The following is a 22,240-nucleotide window of genomic DNA, read 5'->3' as shown; positions in this document are numbered from 1 at the left end:
GAGGCAGGGGTTGATCCAGGGGCGATAGTTTACACCTGAAAGCCTAGCCCTTGAGCAACTGAGGCAGGAGAACTGTTGAGGCCATCCTGAAGGGAGATTCAAGCAAGCCTGGGCTACAGCCTGAGCCCCTACCCTCCCCCCCAAAAAAAGTAAAAAAGAATTAGGAGAAAGGGGATAATTTGGATAGAAACATGTGAATGGGAAGAACAGCACATGAAGATGAAAAAAGAACTAGTTACAAGCTAGAATACTAGAAAACCATGGGAAGCGAGGGAGCGGCATGGTGCACAGTCCTCCCAAGAGATTTCAGAAAGAAGCAGCCCTGCTGGTACCTGGATGACAAACTTGAGCCTCTGCTGGAAAATCATCAGCATTGATTAAGCCACTCAGACTGTGCTGATTGTTAGAGCTGTATGGGCAAACTAACTGTCATAGCTTGAATATGAAAAGGTGGTTACAGGCTCAGGATTTGAGTGTTTACTTTCCAGCTTATGAGAGCTCTTGTGGGGGACTTTAGAACCTTTAAGAGGTGTGGCCTAGTGGGCAGAAGTAGATCCCAAGGATTGAGCCTTTAAAGGTGAGCAGCCATCCCCTAGTGGCAGCCACTTTCTGCTTCATGGTCCACTGCCATATGAGCAAGGGTTGCCATATACTTCCTCTGCTATGAACAGAGCCATGTGCGATGCCTTCCTCATTGATGGCTGTCAACTCTTGGAAACCATGAGCTAAAATAAATCTTAAAATGCACCTTAAAATAAAGGTTTCTGTCAAGACTTTTGTCACAGGCTAACACAATGGATATATGTGCAATGAGTATTCACAACACACCAAAAGCCACTTCCAATCAATTTTAGCAGCAGAATCTTTGCCCTAAATAAAACCATATCTGAAGCACCAGTATGATAACAAAGGAAAAGGACAAAGAGGGGTGACTCAAAGAAAAATACAGTACTGCTTTCTAAACCCATAAAGTACCTTCTCTGATCTCATGAGTTCTTTGTGCCCTTATTTGAAAAGAACTTAAAAGGAAATTGCAGGAGAGAAGAAAGAAAACCTCAAACCAGGCTGGAGCCAGAAGAGCTGGCTGAGAGAAAGCAACAGTGATGGTGGTCTGCTCCAACTGCCTTAACAAACAACATGGCTTGGGGGCTTAGGTAGCAGAACTGTCTATGGAGGCTGAAAATAAAAGATGCAAGTGTTGGTAGCCTTGGCCTCTTCTATGTTCCCTCTCCTTGGATTATGGATGGCTGCCTGCTTGTTATGGCACACGCTCCTGCTGTCCCTCTTTGTGTCCTGTTCTCTTCTTATAAGGACACTGTTCACATCAGATCTTGAAACTCCCTGTTATCTCTAAATGCAATCACCATGAGATGTTAGAGGCCAAGACTTCCGTATGAATTTAGAAGGGTACAACCCAGCCCATAACATACATCTCTTTAAGGAAAAGGTCACAGAAGTCACAGTGCAGTCCAGAACCAGTTAGCCCCAAAGGCCATTCTGTTGGAATCACACTTCCTGCTTCTCTCATTCACAGGAAACCCTGAGTTTAGCAGCAATAAAAAGCTTTTTTATGTTTTCTTTGTAAAGAGTTTATCTTAGGGTTTGAAGCCAGCTCTTGAGGAAGTTGTGTCAGCAGGTCTCAAATAAAATCCCTCGGAGGGCTAACAAGGAGAGAAAAGAATCCACTCCTCCTGTTCGCTAGCTAGGGTACCGGAAAAGAAGACATCCCCAAGAAAGTGGCCCTACTGCACGAGCACTAACACAAGAGGTACTCTGAGACCTGCTTCCTCTTTGTATCTCAGTGGAGCTCTCCCCGGGCTAGCTCAAAAAACTCCTCACCAAGAATACATTAAGTCCTGCCACTGTCAAGCACAGAGCTCCAATTTCTCAGAGAACACGGACCTTCACAGTGCTAATGGACGTTCTGGTGGCTGCTTGTACGTGCCGAAACTCAAGAAACCTCAAATTTCTCCCAGCCAAAACCACTTCAAATAATCAATGAAATACAGCCCTTCCTTGAGCCCTTCCCTGGGCAGGAAAGCAACCCACTGAATTAAGAGAACAGACATTGTGGCAAGTATTATTCTGGGGAACAAAGGACAACTTCCTTTAGCAATCATAGCAATCTCTGAAATAAGAATTCTGGATTGAAGAGCCAATCAAAGCACTTGGGGACCAAGCCCTAAGTTCCACAGCGGTGAAGACTAGAAGCCAAGTGCCGGTTAAAACTTGCGATGACTTAGCTAGGGCTTGGTAAATAAAGGCAACCTGAGGCCGATCACCCTAAACTCACATGGTAGAAGGAAAAAAGTGACTCCTTGAAGTTGACTTCTGACCCCCACATGTGCCATAACAACTGTATGCATGTACCTGTGTGAACACACACCCACACATACACACACAAATTAATAAAAATATAATTTTAAAAGACTTGATTGCGGGTACAAATCTGGCTTTTCAAAAAGTGATAAAAGACCTTTAAGTGTGATAACTATAAGAATTGCTTTTTGTGAAAGGTCAATGTGAAGCATGTCAACATGGAGTGGGAAAAGCTGGAGAAGGGAGAAAACTATCAAGCGGGGAAATGGAGAACTTTCCAGAAAAGATTTTTTTGGAAAAGGCATTTCCAGAGCAAACTTGGTAACAATACAATCATACCATGTAACAAGCAACAAACAATACATTTACATTTGGTAGCCACTGAAAAAGCAATGTGACCTCTTTAGTTACGAGTCCATTTCTAATTACTTCAATTCCAATTGAGATGTGTTACCCAATACTACGTACGAGAAAGGTGACTCTCTGGGAAGTGACCCCAAACCTTATACATGTGACTCTTCCTTAATGGCTTAATAGAGTAAAATCCAGTTTCAGATCAATCTCCGAAGGAAATCGGTAAGCACACATCCTTCTGGGCATGTGCAGAACTACAAACCAATCTCAACAAGGGTCACAAAGGAGATGTTCTCCCCTCCTAAGCAGTTACACAAAGGAATTTCTACCTTTGTGTTGTTAATTTATTAACCAAGAGCTATGCCAGCCAGAGAAAACGTCTCAAGGAAACAAGGGCAGGCTATACACTATTGGTGGAAGTAAAATTTAACAATACCAAACACAATTATCAGGGATACAGGCTCTTAATCTACCAGCTCCATCGGTAAGCACTTATCCCTTGGACAAATTCACATAAAAGAGAATGATTTGTTTCAGGAGGGAAAATTTAAAACGAGCCCAACTAGGGCACTGATTAAATAGAATAAGGTGCCATAGCAGGAAAACATATTAAGTGAAAAAGTCGGCTGGCTCATACTTTGCATATTGCTGCTCAGTTCATGAATTTTAAAGCATTTTTTAAAAAATACAGGAAAATTCTAGAGAATGAAAACCAAGAGGTAGACTAGTAGGAAACTTTGAGCTCTTTTATGCTTTTGGATGTTCGTGCCATGGATTTATAACTTTGTAATTTCAAACAATCTTAAGAAAAGTTTATGTGCAATGAGGATGTAGACTTAAATTTCTTTCAGTGATGTGCATTATTTGTATGTGAGTGGTTTGTCTGCATGTACGTCTGTGCACCACATGTATGTCTGTGCACCACATGTGTGCCCAGTGCCCTCAGAAGCCAGGAGACCAGACACCTTGAAGCTGGAGTTACAGGCAGTTCGGAGCCACCTGATGTGGGTGTTAGGAATTGAGCTTGGGTCCTCTGAAAGAACAGCAAATGCCCTTAACCATTGAACCATTTCTCCAGTCCTCAGTAGTAGTATGAATTCTTTTCATTATTTCATTCTCTTTTTTTTTCTTTTTTTTTTTTTTTTTTTTTTTTGTGAGATTCTAAGTGTGTATTCTTAAAGGAACACTGGGAAATCCAATGTTAGAAGTGAATGGCACAGCTGTACGGAGGGATGGAATCACAGCGCGCAGCAGATCCACTTAAGAGGTTTATTAGGGGATACAGAGACCATCTCTGGTGACACACGAGGGAGAGAGAGAGAGAGAGACAGAGAAATGGGGGAGAGTTGCTTTTGCAAACTATCTAGCATGTATGCAGGAGGGACATACCATGTGCAGAAGGTATACACATGGCTTAGGGGGCTTGAGTCCTGCCAGCGGGGTGGTGACATGTTTCCACCAACCTGCTTCTGTAGTGGCTTTGGTGCTGCCTGTTTTCCCACCGTCATCAGGACCTTTAGGGGTAACTGTATCACTGCCTAATTACTAACATTTGCACCTCAGGAAGTAACGCAGTACTGTAAAGACGGTTTCATGAACAAGGCAAGACACCTCAATGGGTTCGTATTAGTCATCATTTAATTAGAAAAGCAAAGAATTTCCACACCCCATTCTGCAAGTCTAGTGCATAATCAAATTGTTACCGATGGTGGATATATAGCATAATCAAAATACAATCCAGAACATGGCGGATGGGATACCTTTCTAAATGGATCCTAAAATGTACAGTATCACTCTGTAAGAAAAAAGAAGAAGCTACAAAGGACTTAAGTACATACATGAATGCTCACAATTTTGCTTGAACTGGAAAAAACAAAACTGGAAACAAATGTTCACAACAGGAGACTGGGTAAATTAACTGTACTGGATACATGATAAAACACTATACAGACTGCTCCAATGTTACCGAGAGTTTTGGGTAACTATTCGGGCAGTAAACTGTCTTTTTTTTTTTTTTTTCCACTTTGGAAGCTGCTAACCTGCACTTCCAGTTCACTCAGGTATTTAAGTTTTATTCCTTCTCAGGTCTCTGATGGGGTTGAAGACCAGATAGTTTAGTCTTGCAATTGAGCTTAGTTGGTTAGGGGTTAAGATTTTTTAGATCAAGATAGATGCTTTAAGATAATAGACATGAGCTATGGTAGATATTGACTTTCATTCAGAAATTTAGACCCAACAAAATAGGAAATATATTGACTTCAAGTTTGCCAAATACAAAATGCCAAATCACTATGAATGCAACATTTATATAATTCCTGATTGTCTCGTGGTTCTTACTGCTCTATGTAGTTTATTTTATTCATGTGTAATAATATAATATAAATGTATATATGTTAAAAAAGAAACATAATAAAAAATTTAAAAATATATACAATCATTATAAACTCTTATTCTATGTTACTGATACAGAAAGATTATTTGTGGACTACTCAATCTTAAAAATCTTAAAAAGTTGATTTTCCTAGCATTTTATACAAGAGAGTATTTGAAATCTTATATTAATTAGTATATATTTAGACATGAATATTAAAGACATAAATCATAAATTGCAATTATTTCTAGACAGCAGAATTACATACTTTTAAAAGTTTATTTATTTTTATATGTATTGGTGTTTTGCCTGCATGTGTGTGAGAATGCCAGATCCTCTGGAACTGGGCTTACAAACAGTTGTGAGCTGCCATGTGGGTGCTGGAATTGAACCTGGGTCCTCTGAAAGAGCAACCTGTCCTCTTAATTACTGAGCCATCTCTTCAGCCCCAGAATTATAGATTTTATATGCATTATCTTTTAGTTGATCTCTAATATTTTTAGTTGTGTGCTTTTTAACTTTAGGAAAACATTGATTTTCTTCTTCTCTCACAGATATACTATTCTTCCATGAAAGGAAATTCAACATAAGGGGTGTGTGTGTGTGTGTGTGTGTGTGTGTGTGTGTGTGTGTGTGTGCATGTGCGCGTGCGCTTGCTTCTCCCTTTGCTGGTTTTTAATGTCTTTTCTGAAACTTTAGAAACTGGAGAGAGGAAAGGTAACAGGCCTTTTCAAGCATCTACAAGGCTGTCTCTCCTCTTTCAAATGTAGTCATGACGTTAGGTTAGTGGTTTCTTTTTCTTTCTTTTTTTAAAGATTTGTTTATTTATTTTATGTATATGAATGCTCTGCTTCACACACACCAGAAGAGGGAATCAGATTGCATTATAGATGGTTGTGAGCCACCATGTGGTTGTTGGGAATTGAACTCAGGACTTCTGGAAAAATAGCCAGTGCTCCTAACATCTGAGCCATCTCTCCAGCCCCCAGGTTAGTGGGTTTTAATCTAGGGCAACTGTGCACCACTGAGAACATTTGGAAATTTCTACAGAGACTTTCTGTGGTAATAACTTGTACTGCTGGCATTTAGCAGGTAGAGACCAATATGCTGCTAACCATCCTTCAAGAAAAACCTCTCTCTCTCTCTCTCTCTCTCTCTCTCTCTCTCTCTCTCTCTCTCTCTCTCTCTCTCTCAGTAAGCACACAGCATAGTCCCAGTAACTGCCATCAATGGCTATAGTGCTTTCTTCCTCACATTCATTAAGCAAGTCCTTCGCCCAGGTACCATGCTGTATGTAGAGAAAATATAGGTAAATCAGATGCTGCCATTCCAAATGGTGGATGTCTTTACCTTGTTCCACGGAGTTTGGGTTTAATTCTCAAGGCTTTTCTTACATATATACACTGTCATGATGCGCAGAATTAAACACAAAGCCACAAGCCACCAGTTGAGGTTGAAAGCCAGGAAACCCATACCAAGTGTATAACAGTTAAAAGTCTGCTTGGCAAACATGAACTGAGAAGCAGAACTTATCTAATCAGCAAAGACAAAACAGTTTATTATCCCACAGCCCCTGGTGCAGGGAGGCTTTCAGCTTGGGTAGAACAGAGCTGTGCAGAAGGCACTAATTAATAATACATTATAACATAGTACTACTCCGTATTTAAAAGCATATTAGAGTGTCAGCTCCCCTTCATTTCGACACACTTTCCATTACAACAAAGTCTATGCTCTGAGTGACTATAAAACCAGCCTTACAGAGCCCCATACATAACAAAAGCCAAGTTTCTCTGACTTGCTTTTATACTGAGACGCATTTGTACTTTTCACCAAGAAACCATAAGTTTTCTTCAGCATACTCAAACAGTTTTCTTTAAACGTCAACACTCACCAAGAGAGTTAAATGTTCCTTATTTTACTCAGATGCTTATTACTAACTTATAGCGACTTGGGGCTCTTCATCTCAAACTCTCTTTCCCCTTTTCTCTTTCCCATACCTCTGTTCCAAGTAAAGTTAATCTCCATTACTAACTAGGACCACAAATTCTCATACGCAAGTGTTTCCATACTTAGCTGTGGGGCCTTCCCCTTCCCCGTTCCTCCTCATTCACATTTTACCAGACACATCCTTAGGCCACCCTCCCTTTGGTGCCACTTTCAGACAGCCACCAGGGAGGCCACATTCTGCTCCTTTAGCAGTTGTGATAGCTACAACTTGAGCCAAGTCCCATCACTAGAAACATAAACTCCAGACCCCCCACCAAAAGAGAAGCTAACAAATACGCTATGCGTGCATAATTCAGAATGAACCCACAGGCGGTTTCATCTTTGTTGTACTCTGGTCCTCTGTCTTGACTCAAAGAAGCTGGAATCGGTATCATGTGTTTTGATGTGATGCTGGCTCCACAGACATGCTCGGTGTGTGAAAATTCAACAAGACATACGCCTGGGTGTGTTTTAAATATGCATGCTATATTGTTGTAAAATCATTTTAAAGTAGCTTAGATGGTGCAGGCCTCTAGATAAAGCAAACATAGCTTACACCATCACAGCAGTGTTTTTCAAACTCAGTTACCACCGAGCAGAAGGCCACAAAATTAGCTTAGGAGACCCAGGCCAGGATCATTCTAATGGGGGATATGAGAGGGCATCCCACACACTAAAGGTAGCTATTGTTCCCAAAAGCTAATTTTTTACATGTATGCACATATGCAGACATGTGCAGTGTATCATCACCAGACTTTTATTTAAATGGCAGGACAAGATTAAAAAAAAAAAAAGAAGAAAGAAAAGAAAAAAAGAAACATCCTAAGAAAAGCCAGGCACAATGGTACCTACATGTAATCCCAACACAGGTAAAGTGGAGATAAGCAGATCCCTGGGGGCTCCCTGACCTGTCAGTCGACTTAACTTACTCAGCAAGGTCCAGGCCAGTGAGGGTGTCTCACAAACAAGGTGGATGGTGCCTCAGGAATGACACCCAAAGTTCTCCTTTGACTTGAACATATGTGAACAAGTGCACGCACACACATGCACAGAGAGAGAGAGAGAGAGAGAGAGAGAGAGAGAGAGAGAGAGAGAGAGAGAGAGAGAGAACCAGACAGACAGACATTAAATCATGGGGCTAGAGAGATAGCTTAGTAGTTAACAGTACTGACTGCTCTGCCATAGGACCCAGGCCATGTGGCGACTCAGCCATGGCACTGCCTTTCTTTCTGTATATTTCCTTCAAGTTTCTCCCCTGCTAGTAAAGAGCCTGGTTTGGGGTACCATATACATGGAAGCAAGGCTGGAGTCAGTGTTCAGGCAGCACTCTGTGGCAGCCTGTTCAGCAGCTCAGTGAGAGCCTCACGCCAATTCTAGGGAGGAGATAAAGTTAAACCCACTGTAGAGTTACCAAAATGGAGGCTCCGTGAAATCATCACTTACATGGTGGCTCACATGGTAACTCCAGTTCCAGGGCATCAGAAACCATCTTCTGGCTTCCTTCAGGAGCCAGGCGCACAAGTGGTGCACAAAATACGTGCAGCCAAAACACCCATACCCATAAATTAAATCTTTTTTTAAAAAAAGCAATATTAAGTATGCCAACAAATAGACTTAAAAGTCAGACTGAGCTGATTCTAATCCTGGATTTCTACAAATGTGCATGGGAATAAGTTCTCAGATTTCATGACACCTCCATTTTGGTAACTCACATGGGTTTAATATTATCTCCTCCCTAGAACTGGCATGAGCTGGTGAACAGGCTGCCACAGAGTGCTGCCTGGACACTGACTCCAGCCTTGCTTCCATTAATATGTTACCCCAACCTAGGCTCTTTACTAGCAGGGGAGAAACGGGAAGGAAGTATACAGAGAGAAAGGCTGAGCCACCATATGACCACCTGAAGTTGCGAGGAGAACAAACCACTAACATTTGTGAGCACACAATGAGGCAGGGAAAAAGCCACGGCCTCCGCACACTTGGTGATAAATCATTCGGCTTTGGATTCTGACCAGAGGGAAAAACACTTTCCAAGATAATAGGGTTTTTCCCATTATTCTTGGCAAGAGATGGAGAAAGGCAGAAGGGAGGTGGGGGGGGGGGTAAAAGGCCTTAGTAAAGAAATGAAGAATTTGTTTTAAGCAAATCACTTTGAAGACAGGTGGTTTTCATTTTGAGAAAAAAAAAATGATGCTTAAAACAGAGGGTGAGTCCACATACCCGCCAAGGGCTCATAGAGAAGGAACCAGAGTCTTGAGTCTGGGATGTTCCCCCAAGTGCTCAAACTGTGATGAATGCAGATTGGAGGTCAGTGGGGGAGGGTCTGGTACAGGAAGGGCAAAACTGTCTTGATCAGCTTGCAATAATCACAAACTAATTAAGCTCCTTTACTAAATCATCCTATGTAACAATACTTGCTGAGAGTTTCCTATGCAACTGGAACTGAGGTGGGGGGTTGGGGGAGGGATAGCCTTTAGGGATAAAACAATCAGAGCTCCTGAGTTAGCAGAGCCAGCCGAAATTCTAGTCAGGGAGAGAGCAAGTGCTGAGTGAGTCAGAGAGTCAACAAAACCTCTATAAGCTGCGCTCCATGGACTCTCCAAGAAAAAAATTATGATGGTGAGAAAGGAAGGAAGGAAGGAAGGAAGGAAGGAAGAAAGAAAGAAAGAAAGAAAGAAAGAAAGAAAAGAAGGGGGAGGGAGGGAGGGAGGGAGAGAGAGAGAGAGAGAGGGAGAGAATGCAAGCAGAGGAAGTCCCTTCAGAGAAGATAAGCCCAGCAGGGCTGCTGCTTAGGGTGACACCCAAAAGAAAAGCCAGCTAGACACCAAGAAAAGGGCATTCTTGACCTGGAGAACCACAAGTACCTGAGTCCAGAGGCAGGAAGGGACATAGTGGGGGCTAGCCACTAGAAAATCACTTTGATGGGAGGTAATCTCCAAACAGGAAGATGACGCTTGATAAAGCTGAGAAGGTAAGCAAAACCCAGTCACAGAAAACTGACTTGGATTTCAATAATGGAGTTCTGATGAACATTCAGATAAAAGATACTCTTAATTCTTTACATGGCAACCAAGGGCCCAGGTGGTGGTTCCAGAAATCAAAATAGCTCACTGACACACAATAATCGAGGAGTCTTGATAAAGGCAACAGACTCCCGCTTAAATATAAGAGTAAATACAAGAGATTTAAAAACAGAAAGGGCAGGGAGAACTTGTGACTGGCAAAGCAACATAGTATTAGCAACACACTCACATTTTAGCAAATAGAAAACATCTACTGAGGTTAATTAAGCAGGCTGTACAAAGCATCCCCTCCCTCAGTTGAAACGCATTGTGGGAACTAATCCACGTGCCTGGGCAGCTGTCTAAAGTCATGAAGGAGCCAACGAAACAACCAAAGGAAAGGCACCATGACAGTGTACTTCTGAATCAGATATTAGGCAAGCTAATAAGCAGTGTTCATCAAGTTTTATGCCTTCTTCCTTTTTTTTTTTTTTTTTTTTTGTCCTCTCACTGGGTGAACGGAGGCACTCAAGAGTCTCAAAAGTCAAAGCCGATTCAGAAAGACTTTGGCATTATCACTTTCCTTCCATGGACTCTTAACTCAGGTCCCAGGCCTTCTGATCCACTGGTACTGTCTCCCCAGGACCTTGGTGGAGATATTGTTGGGGCGGAGGGTCGCCTGACCATGACCAAAAGAGCAACCATGATGGGCTTTAAGCAAGGCAAAGTGGCCAGCTTCAAGGTCAAACCTATGACACCGACCAAGAGAATGTGAAGGCCTTCAAGGCTACTGTGAATGAGCCAAACAGCAGCCCTGATGACATCTCACAGGACCCAGAATGCCGCTCGCACTTACCAGAGACCACCATCAAGTCAGGCAAGCAAGGACCAGGTGTCTTCACATTACTTCAAGCAATACCTTGTCCCATGAAGAATTATGAGTACAGATTTTCAGATGAAAAACAGTAAGACTTGGAAGATTTATTTTCTTAGTGGCCCAAGGCTACTAGGCTACCCCAATAGGGATTTGAATATGGCCTAATACCTGATTATTGTCTAGAAACAGACAATCCTCCTGACAGACCCCAAACAGACTTTCTATCTTGCTTCCCATCTCATTGTCTCCCCAAGCCTCTTTAGCTTCGACACCACAGGGAACATCCCAGACTCCCAAATTTATTAGCTGCCTCAGAAATGTTACCTGGCCGAACCTTGCCTCCAACCTCTTACTGCTGAAAGGGACACCTGCTAGGGTTTCCTGGATGGGGCCCATCTATGCACAGTATCCCTCAGGGGGAAACACCTCAGCTATAGATCACAACCAGAGAAGGCAAGACAGAGCAAAGTATAAGATAAGTCAGTTTCAACCTTTTGTAAATACTGCTTTAAATAGGACTTGGTCAAAGTAAGTCATGTCTGTCTCTGGGGTGACTTGGGAAGAAATTAAAAAAAAAAACCTTCTTTCATCACAAACAAGAGATGGGTCTAAGTGGAAGGAACAACTAACTGTGGACCAGTCTCCCCCCACCCCCCCACCCCCCCTTGTCTCCCTCTGGGCTTACAAAGTTGTCAGGCAACCAACTACAAAAGATGCTGACATAACAATCAAAGCTGACATATGGCCTACTTACACTCTCAGGCAAGTCTGCAGGGCTCAGGGCTTGGGCTGCTGAAAGCTCCATTCTGTGGAGTAGAAAATGGTGACTTCTGGCGGACTGTCTGCACTCCGGGCAGGAGTGAGTTCCGTGCACTCTGAGAACTGCAAGCCTCTCTGATTCACTTGGCAGCAGAATTATTCTAAGCATCCTGTCCCATACTCAACCCGCCTGCCCCTCCCACTACACACTCAGGCTGGTGGTTTTTTTTTTTTTTTTTAATTCTCTGCACTTATTTCTGTCACAAATCAAGTGAAATGCATTTTTCAAAATTAACCTAATCTCTGGCACTGGGGAGAGTGGAACCTTTACCACCAAAGAGGAGGAAGAGCCACCTAATTTGGAAGAAATTATAATTAACATCAGAAAGAAGAGAGCTGGGGAACTGCAGTCTGCAGTAACAGCAAAATGGAGATTATTTGAGACAGCTGAGACACTCCACCCAGGCCTCCAGAAGGAGACATGCATGGAAACAAAGGGCATATGGTGTTTGCTTTCTTCAACATCCGTTCTCACCATTAAGAGCTGCAGCAGTGAGTCTCAGTACCTGTGGCCAGACCTCGCCCTGAAACCAACTCTGAACTACAGCTCATAATCAAATAACCTACTTTGCTGTGTAAAGGGCTCCCTTGGTTTGTTTTGTTTTTTTTTTTAAGTACACATAAAGCAGAATTTAATAAAGTTCTAATAACTGGCAGAGTGTCTACTTGGCTTAGGGAAGTGTGAATTATACTTGAAAGAAAGTCAATTTTTGGTAACTTCAAGTTCTTATTGTAACTGTAATACTGACATATTCAGAGTGGTTATTGTTTTTCCGAAAGTGGAGATTCCACTAACTAGGTACAAGTGATTTTCCTGCTATTTGCTCCAACTTATGTATTGCTTAACTAGTTCTACCCTGCAGCACATAGGCTACCCTAATGGGACTGAAATTATTTTCCTACCTGTGCTAACATTAACACCCTCCTTGATATTACCCGAGAGAGTGAAGTGTCCTAAGATAAACTTCCACGTGCTACATCACCTGATACTCCTGAATGTGTACTAAATCTGCAATGATTTCCAGACATATAAAGCTGGACTGGTGTTAAAAAAAAAAACAAAAAACAAAAAACAAACAACAACAACAACAAAACCGCTCACATTCTTATTCTCTGACCGATTGAGATCATTGATCATAGTTACAGTCACCTAGGATGACCTGGGATTGAGTCTACCTGTCCATAGATGACCAGTTTAAGCTTGATTCCTACCTTGCCTATGCTTAACATAGAAAAAGCTCCAGTAAAAAGGAAGTGAGGGCCCAAGAATCCAGCAGGGCTGCTCAATAACCCTCAGTGAAGGCTGCTGGTGGCCTATCCCAGGAGTCAAATCCCCTGCCCACATAGCGCTAGCCAGTCAGTAGTCACAGGTGCCCATCATCCCCTGAGGAGCCCATTTCCAGCTCTGGAAGGGCAGCCTAATCAATCCTAAACTATGACTAAATCAGGCTCAAAGTTGAGAAAAAAAGAACTAAGTTCATCTAATTAGCCTACAGAAAAAAATAAAACAAAAAACAAAAAAACAAACCTCCCTCTCCACATAGGCTATGAACAAAAAAACAAAGGGCCCAAATACCAATGTCTGCCATCTTGTGACCATTTCATGACCCAGGGAACACAGCTACTATGAAAACAATGTCATAGCAGAATGATAGCGTCTCCTTTTTTATTACTGATGAGAGACGGAGGGAAGGAGGGAGGGAAAGGGAGAGGGGAGGCATGTGCCATGGCACATATGTAGAGGTCAGAGGACAACTTCTTGGAACCAGCTAACTCCTTCCTCCATGGATTCCAAGATTCAAACTCAGGTAATCAAGCTTGCAAGGCAAGCACTTTACCTGCTGAGCCATCGCCATGAACCCCAAACAGGGGTTCCTGATGTCACACCAGGCAGTAGATCACATTGCCCCAAGGTCCGCCCTCCTCTAGCCTCCCAGTTATGTACAAGAACAGGTTTGTGTTTAAGACAGTCCCAGACAGGTTCTGTTGTGTGAGAGCATGCTGATAGGCATGGACAGAGAAGTAACTGAGAAACCAAAAAGAAAAGTTTGGTTGGTTGGTTGGTTTTCAGAGCTGAGGACCGAACCCGGGGCCTTGTGCTTGCTAGGCAAGTGCTCTCTACCAGTGAGCTAAATCCCCAACCCCCAAAATAAAAGTTTGTAAGTTGCCCAAGAGGTTCCTTATAGTAACAATCACACTCACTGAAACCGTTCCCCTTCATGTTACAAAAGAGAAATTACTAAGAAGAATCGATTGCCTAGAGTTAGGAATGGAAAATGGAAAGAACTATAAATGGGCCCAAGTTGTCCTTTATGGGGCTGAAAATGCTTGAGAATTAGATTGGGGCCGGGTGTGGTGGCGCACACCCTTAATCCCAGCACTAAGGGAGGCAGAGGCAGGATCTCAGTGAGTTCGAGGCCAGCCTGGTCTACAAGCGAGTCCAGGACAGCCAAGCCTACATAGAGAAACCCTGTCTCGGAAAAAAAAATAGGTTGTGATGATCATTAGACAGCTCCAAATATACTAAAACCCAATGAATGAGACACTTCAAACAAGCGCACTTATGGAGTGTAAATTAGATCCCACAAAGTTGTTCGAAAAGCAGATACTCAAGCAGGAGAAGTGACAAGTTGCAGGAACTTTTTCTCCAGGCCTATATGACAGTGACCTGCATCCCACTTAAAATCCTTTCTCCAACCCTTCCCCCATTCCCCCTAGACTGTAAATTCCTTACAAGGTCATCTCCTGACCTCACTCTTCCCACTCCCTATCGACTCTAGTTAGTTTTGTATTGCTGTGATAAACGCTCTGACCAAAAGACACTTAGGTGGGAAAGAGCTTATTTCATCTTCCAGAAGTAGAAGTCAATGCAGGAGCTCAGGCAGGCACTGAATAAAGCAAAGCTCAAGGAGAAATGTTCCTACTGGCTTCCTTTCCATGGCTTCCTCAGCCTGTCTTTTTCATATAACCCAGCGCTACCTGCTCAGGGATGACACCACCCACTGGGAGTTGGGCCATCCACATCAATCATTTATCAGGAAAACGTTGGGCTGGAGAAAAAGTTCAGTGGCTTAGGGCACTGGCTGCTTTTCTAGAGGCTCAGAGTTTGAGTCTCAGCACCTACAACCACTATAACTCCAGTTCCATAGGATTCAACACCCTCTCTGGCCTTTTTGGTGGGCACCAGACACGCATGTGATGCATAGACATACATGCAATGGAAAAATTACATGTGAAATAAAAAATGATTTTTAACAACTGAGATGTAATATGAATAAATTAATAAAATATATTTTAAAAATAAATGAAATATAATATAAAGTCTAAAAATAATATAAATAAATAAATAAATAAAAGAAATTGCCCTCACAGACTCTCCTACAGGCCAATCTGATGGGGACATTTTCTTAATTAAAGTTCCATCTTCCCAGATGACCCAAACTTGTGGCAAGTTTACCAAAAAACTAAGCTGCACGACCTCTTACCAACAAGATCAAATTCCTGCCCCTCATGAAATTGTAGTCTTCCTTCTCCAGTCCTCTGCTTATAGTAAATCCCCCTCCTTAGAGGTTCATCGGGTGTCATTCCTTCATGCCTGCTCCAGACCCTTAGGTCTCCTCCTTAGGGGCTCCCTTAGCATACTAGGCCCACTTCCCAATAGGTGGGAATGAGCAGGATTCCAGCTGGCCCTCGTCCAGGTGTGCCATGGGAACCTATAACAGCACTGCAACACAGCACGCAGACAATGGAGGCCCCTGTACTGTACTACTCTTTATCTCTCCAGAAGGACTCCTGTTTGTCTCATAGGTCACTTGTGTCGTTGAAATCAGAGAAGTTGTGAGAGCCAGAGGCAAGTCTCAGGCATCATTGCTGACTGGCTGACCTATAGTGACCATAGGCTCAACATGGGCATAGCCTGATCACATAGAGCCCAGAGTGTTTAAATTGGAGCCTAACAGGAAACCTCTCATTTTTAGAAGTACTTCGGTGGGCAGACCTTCCTTAGGACAACACACACACACACACACACACACACACACACACACACACACACGCGCGCGCGCGCGCGCGGAGGGAGAGAGAGAAAGAGAGGGAGGGAGGTTGAGCCAACAAGTTGTATTATATAACCATCTGCAAAGGCCTGGGGTTTTAATGGCATGCGTCTAACAATGGCTAACACATGGCTTTGAAGATAGGAGAAACACAATAATTCCTGGAAGGCACAAAAAGTGGGAAAAGGAGTCTCCATGTCTTCATGCTTGACCTCAAGAAAAGATTCACAGGGAAGTTTAGGGAATGAGGAAGAGACTTGTTACAGAGCCTTTGTCACCAAAAATGTGAAAGGTCAGACTATGGAAGGGGTAACCCACAAGACCCCTACTGTGGAATCCAGGGTTCAGTATAACAAAGATAGCCCCAAGGCTTCCTTTGCAGCTGCCCCTGGCTCGCCACACATCACTACAATGAAACCCCCAGCCCCAGACATGCCAAAATGATGTGTTCACTATTTGTGGTGATAATTTTAGCTCCTCCCTCATAATCATGCTTTCTTTCCATATTTGGGCCCTGGCTTCCCTGGATGAACTCTGCAAGACTTCACAGACATTAGCTAATGCTAGGCAGGTCTGCAAGCTAACCATTAAGTGCTGGGTTGTTTTTTAGTTGTTTTTTTTTTCTCCATGCTATTTGCTTTAAGCCAGTCTGGACAATCATAAGGAACTCCTCAAGTCCTTTCTGAGGGGGTGGCTTGTAAGATTTCGAATGTTCTGGTCAAAGAGGAAACTCTTAGGATGCCAAAAGGCTCATCATTAAACATCTTGATCTGATTCCTACAGTGAAGTTTTCCAAGCTGTCATGATGCTCCTCCTGGCCACCACCCCCAATAAACACAGTTGACATCTTTATTGCCAAATTGCTTAGTGGCTTCCTCTCCTCCCTGCCCCTCCTCCAAACATAAATACCTGATGGTCTCGTTCCCAGAATCTCTAACTCAATAGGGCTGGCACAGCCCTAGAAAACACTTTTTTAAACTCTCTCAGGTGATTCCTGCGATTCCCAAGACTGGGTTAGAAGGTCAGAATTCCTTTCCCAAGTCCAGGCCCCCACCAAAATCTGCATTTCACAAGATGCCAGGAAGGTACACTTTAGAGTTGGGAAAATTAGGTTATACCCTCATCTGGCCTTTAGAATATTATGGGGTTTTGTTGCTTTCCCCTTCATAAGTGGTAGAACATCAAAAGGCACACCATGGTGCCCCTGAGAACTTTCAAAAATAATATATTGTGTATGGATGTTTTGCCTGCATGTATGTCTGTAAAGCACCTGTATGCAGCACCTGTGAGGCCCAAAGAGGATGTCGGAGGCCCTAGAACCGGAGTTTCAGACTGATGTGAAGGGTGCTAGGACTCAAACCTAGGTCCTCTGGAAGAGCAGCCAGTGTTCTTAACCACTGAGCCACCCATCTCTCCAGCTCCTCCCCCCTCGAACTCCTTTGTGTGTAATGCTGGAGGTGGAACTCAATGCGAGGCAAGTACCCTACCGTTGAGCTACATACCCCAGCCCCCCTGGGATCTTGTCACCAAATGGCAGGGCTCAATCCTGCTCTATCCCTTCCCACCCTCCCAGAAAATATAACTGGTCAGGTTACAGTGACAGCCTGCTTTTTAAATTAAAGCGATACATTTTTCCATCTGTGCTGGCAGCATCAGCACTTGCATTACTCTGCACGTCTAAAGCTATTAGCCACATTCAAGTCCTAGACAGTGAAAGAAGACGGACCTGGAAACCTTTTCTGTATTAAGGAGCTTCATGTGGAAGCAAGCATGCCAGGATAAATACTGCTTGGGATTAATGAGAACTACTAATTGCATCCATTTATAAAAAAGAAAAATCAATATGCTTGAAGAAACTTTTTAAAAATTCATAGGGATTATTTCTTTTCTTCGTGTAACATAAGGCATTCACAGGAAGTTGTGGTTTCGGTCAAGATGTGGTGTGCTTAAAAAAAAATTCACAGGCCCCCTATTACAGAGCTCAGGCCAGATTCCCAGGAGCTTATCAGAACCGGGCAGCTTTGGGCACCCCTGATGCTATTACTTTGGGGTTTGTCTTTTCAACTAACACAGTCCAGGCTACCCAGACCATGCTTTACCATGGTAGAATTGGGGGTAAGAGGAAAAACTGGAGTTGAACTAGCCACAGGCTCAAATCCACATCTAACACTTAGAACCTGTGCTCCCCTGGGCAACTTGCTTCACTTCTCTGGTTCATGGAAAGCACTAAATAAAGATTTCCTGGTTTTCCTCTTCTATCATGAAAGCTCACGAACCATCCAGATATCTCAACTATGCACCCAGGGGTGTTCAATTATTACTGTGGACTAGAGAACATGCCACGAAAATTTCATTTTCTTCAGTGAATAATCTGTGATTACCAAACATCAACAGCTTTGGGTATATAAATGAATAAATAAAGATGCTTATGAGATTCAGATGCTTATGAGATTCTTTATTTTCTTCCGTCAATCTTTCTTTCTTTGTGGGAACAGGGATGAAATCCAATGCTTCACACATGCTAAGTACGTGCTCACTGAGCTATATCAGCAGGCAATAATCACCCCCTTCATCCAATACAACTAGCTCCTTCTCTGATTGTATCCTTAATGTGATTGGTTGTTTATTTGTCTGTCTGTTTTGGGTTTTGTTTGGCTTTTTTGTTTGAGACCTGGTTTCTCTGTGTAGACATGGCTGTCCTAAAACATGCTCTGTAAGACCAGGCTGGCCTCAAACTCACAGATATCCACCTGCCTCTGCCTCCTGAGTACTGGGATTAAAGGTGTATGCCACCTCACCCAACATGTGGTTATTTATATATACCAATTTATTTTCAGATAATAACTGTTAACCATGAAAAAGAATGGCATGTATCTAAGTAGATAAAAACTGCCATCCAGTACCAGTTACTTAACAGATAATGCTCGTGCGCGCACAGACACACACACACACACACACACACACACACATGCACAAATACACACACCACAAGTACACACACACATGCATATGCACTTGAGCACACACGCACATGCATGCACACACACACACACACACACACACACACACACACACACACACACACACAAAGGTGTCAGGCAATGCTATCTTCACAGTACTAATCTATATAGTAACTCTAATGATAGGAAGACAGTAGAGGAGTTGTGATGTTGTCAACTATTTAAACTATCTACTTTCACCTATTCCCGGGTTTTTAGGACGAATGAACAAGTGTTACACTGTTAAATGTGTAGTTATTCAATCCATTTCCCCAGGCAGTTTCAGTAGTCGGTGCTTTGACAACAGCTTACTAATCACAAGAATTCGACTAGATTTCTATAGTGAGTTTTCAGGTCTTTTCTTCCTCCAAGGCCTCTACTTTTTAAAGACTATCCATCCTTCCAGCTGGATGTGTTGTTTGCACGTCAATAGTCTTAGCACTTGGGAAGAAGAGGAAAGAGAATCAGGGTTCAGGAGTTCAAGGCCAGCTCAGCTACATAACAGATTCAACAACATGAGACTCTTATCCCGAAAAGGGGTGGAAGCTGGGAAGATGGCTCAAAGGTTAAAAGCATATATTGCTATGGCAAAAGACCCGGGCTTAGGTCCTAGCACCCAAGTGAGGAGGTTCACAACCATTTGTAACTCTAGCTCTTTTCTGGCTTCCATGGGCACATGCACACAGATACACATACCCATACCCATGCACATATATACAGAAATAGTTACAACCAAAATAAAACCTTCTTGAAATGCCTATACTATATAGTTCTTACACTTAAATCTTGGGGCGGGGGGGGGGGGTTGGGCTGGCAGACTTCAAATACAGAAGTGGAACCAAGTGGGACCATAAGTGATTTTCAGTCTCCATTAAAGCCAGATAATCCCTCCGGCTTCAGTTCCCCCACCTGTAATGTGGGAATAACCAAGACATGGGATGGGATAGGTGGTCAGGCTCAACAGCCGAAGTGATGTGACTTCGTTACAATTATGAAAGGAGGCACTGCAATTTTAATGACTAACAAAATGTTTTCACCCACAACTGTAAGTTCACATTCTCAGATCCTGAAGTGGTTACAAGAAGGTATAGTAAGTCGTCCATTTAAAAAAAAAAAATAGGAGCAAAAAGAAGTTATTCCTACACGTACTAAAAGAGAGAGATTTAAGTAAGCAGAAGAGAAGCCCCCCACTTGTTCCTCCCTGGGTCAGCCAGGACAGTAACGCAAATGTGAGATTGCTCTTGCCAGCACTGTGCCCTGACACTTGTACCTTCAAAAGCATTCATGTCATACCAGAAAAATCCAAGCTTGTTCATGCCTTGGCACTTGCCGCTCTGTCCTCAGCTTGTTCTTGCCAATGACAGGTCTCTCTTCATCACTCACTCGTGTGATCTAGCATCGCATCCCCCGAGAGGTGAGTTCTTCCTCACTTGATGGCTGAAGGCAGCTGAACCAGGCCACACATTCTACCAGCCATGCTCTGCTTTTCCTGCTCATATTTATTTCTTCATTGCACGTTTCAATTATAATGATCTTTTCGTGTGTCTGTGGTTATGCTCTCTGCCCTCTGATTGCCTTTAAGCTCCGACCTCAGACTCTCTTAGGCCTATTCTAAAACTGGCATTCCAAACAGCACCTGACACCTGAAGAGTCCTTGGAGGACACAGTAGGTAATGCATGTGTGTATGGTTCAATAATTGCAACAGCTATACAGTATCTGCATCTGGTCTCAGTGACTGCTTTGATCCTTCCAAAAAAAAAAAAAAAATATATATATATATATATATATATATATATATATATATATATATATATATATATATATATATATTGCCATGCTTTGAAATTTGGGGTCAAAAGTTGGGCATTTTGTACCAGGTAGTAGATGTCAAAATCAACATCTCAACATCTCAACATCTCAAGTGTGGGGGTTTGTACTGATCTAAATAGAATTTGGGTGCTGCTGAGATTTGAGACATGGTTGGGGGAAAAAGAGGGCAGTGGTCAAGTATTCTAGATCTCAGAATCTAGCCTGTATGATGGGTCTATGTCGCTTCCACAGGTACCTTTGGTTTTCCTCCTGGGCTACAGCGCCCCAGCCCAGCCCCTATGGACCCAGCACACATCTATCTCTACTTAAGGTGCTTTATCCTGTAGAGTAAAATCTTTTTTTCTTTTTTCTTTCTTTATTTTTTTTTGGGGGGGTGGCATGGGGTAGTGGAAGACAGGGTAGGGGATGGGAGAATTCTCTTCAAGCAGTGGCATTTCACCACTGCCCTTGCTCTGTGTCCTTCCTTTACAGAAATTCACCTTTTTCCCCCTTCCTTAAGGGAGCAGGGTCTGAGTGGATTTCTCTGTGATTCCTGAGCCCAGCACCATAAACTTTCTGTGCCTTTCCTCAGTCCTATGACTCCGGGTGAGGCTCCTGCAGGAAGGTCTGCAAAGGGCTAGAACCCCTCTTCTAGCTGTTACCCCCCGGAGAGAGGCAGCCAGCCCACACTCTGCCCCCAGCAGTTTGTCACGTTGGCTAGCTTACATTTCCTACCTACTTCTAGGGCAACTAGTGGCTTCTGCCCCTGCAGAGCAAATGCTCAGGTCCTCTCCTGTGTCTCAGAAAGCACCTACTGGTCTCCAGATATTAAAATGTCTATTTGCTCTGTGAACTTGATTGCCTTGTTAAGTACCAGCCCAGTGTTTATTGGAAGTGGGGGCGGGGGGAGGCATGCTTGCAGCTCTCTACATATCTGAGCCAAAACTGTAAGTCTATTTATTTTTTAAAAGAACCAAAGTTGTGTCAACAATGTGGTAACAATTTGACAAAATTAGGTAGCAAAGAGCCAGATATGGGCTATACTGTCATACGCTTACATAGTTTAAGAGTTCAGAAACATTTTATATTATGAAATTATTGTGTGCATGGCCAATGTAGACTAAACTAAATCAAAGACCACATGAGCTATCAAAAATAACCTGCACATTTTAAAAATTATTATTTTTATTTAGTATACACAAGTGTGTATGTGTTGTGTGGTGCATATACAAAAATGGGTGTCATAGCACCAATGTGGAGGCCAGAGAGCAACTTTATGGAACAGGTCTCTGCTTCTACCATGTGAGTCCTAAGGACTGAACTCAGGTCAGAGGGCTGGGGACAGGACGAGCTTTCACCAGTCCCACAACCTACACTTTTAGCAACACTTCAGTCCTTATTTTGAAAGGCAAAAATTGTCTAATTATACCATTAAATTTTAGTGTAAAAGAAAGGAAAGAAGTTTGAAATCAATACATTAATGTGTCAAAGAGAATAAACTTATTTTAAAATGCAAATATTGAAAAATCAATAATATAAAAATATTACATGCTAATTCCCTTTTTGAACCAATATCTAAACATTACTTTGGATATTTATAAAAGTTGAAAGTTAAAAACAAACAAACATGCAAGTAGCAGATCCCAAGTGC

General features: G+C 42.7%; 1 protein-coding gene across 10 annotated transcripts in view; it reads right to left on the bottom strand.

Moving 5' to 3' along the window:
- Positions 1-22,240, bottom strand: part of SH3KBP1 (SH3 domain containing kinase binding protein 1) — a 360,074-nt gene that overhangs the window by 269,092 nt on the left and 68,742 nt on the right. The window contains exon 1 of one of the 10 annotated variants that reach the window (XM_084788560.1): positions 11,664-11,806. The exons of 6 other annotated variants lie outside the window; for them this stretch is intronic. In XM_084788560.1, the coding sequence (XP_084644686.1) occupies positions 11,664-11,714 (51 nt within the window). In that variant the 5' untranslated portion in view covers positions 11,715-11,806. Of the gene's footprint in view, positions 1-11,663; positions 11,807-22,240 lie in introns of those variants that run through there. 3 more of the 10 variants (XM_084788551.1, XM_084788565.1, XM_084788561.1) reach the window with 3 other exon arrangements.

The sequence above is a fragment of the Acomys minous genome, assembly GCF_964271855.1.
Source record: "Acomys minous genome assembly, chromosome: 7".
Taxonomy (NCBI): domain Eukaryota; kingdom Metazoa; phylum Chordata; class Mammalia; order Rodentia; family Muridae; genus Acomys; species Acomys minous.
The sequence above is the reverse complement of the archived record's forward strand: the minus strand, read 5'-3'. Positions and strand labels throughout refer to the sequence as shown.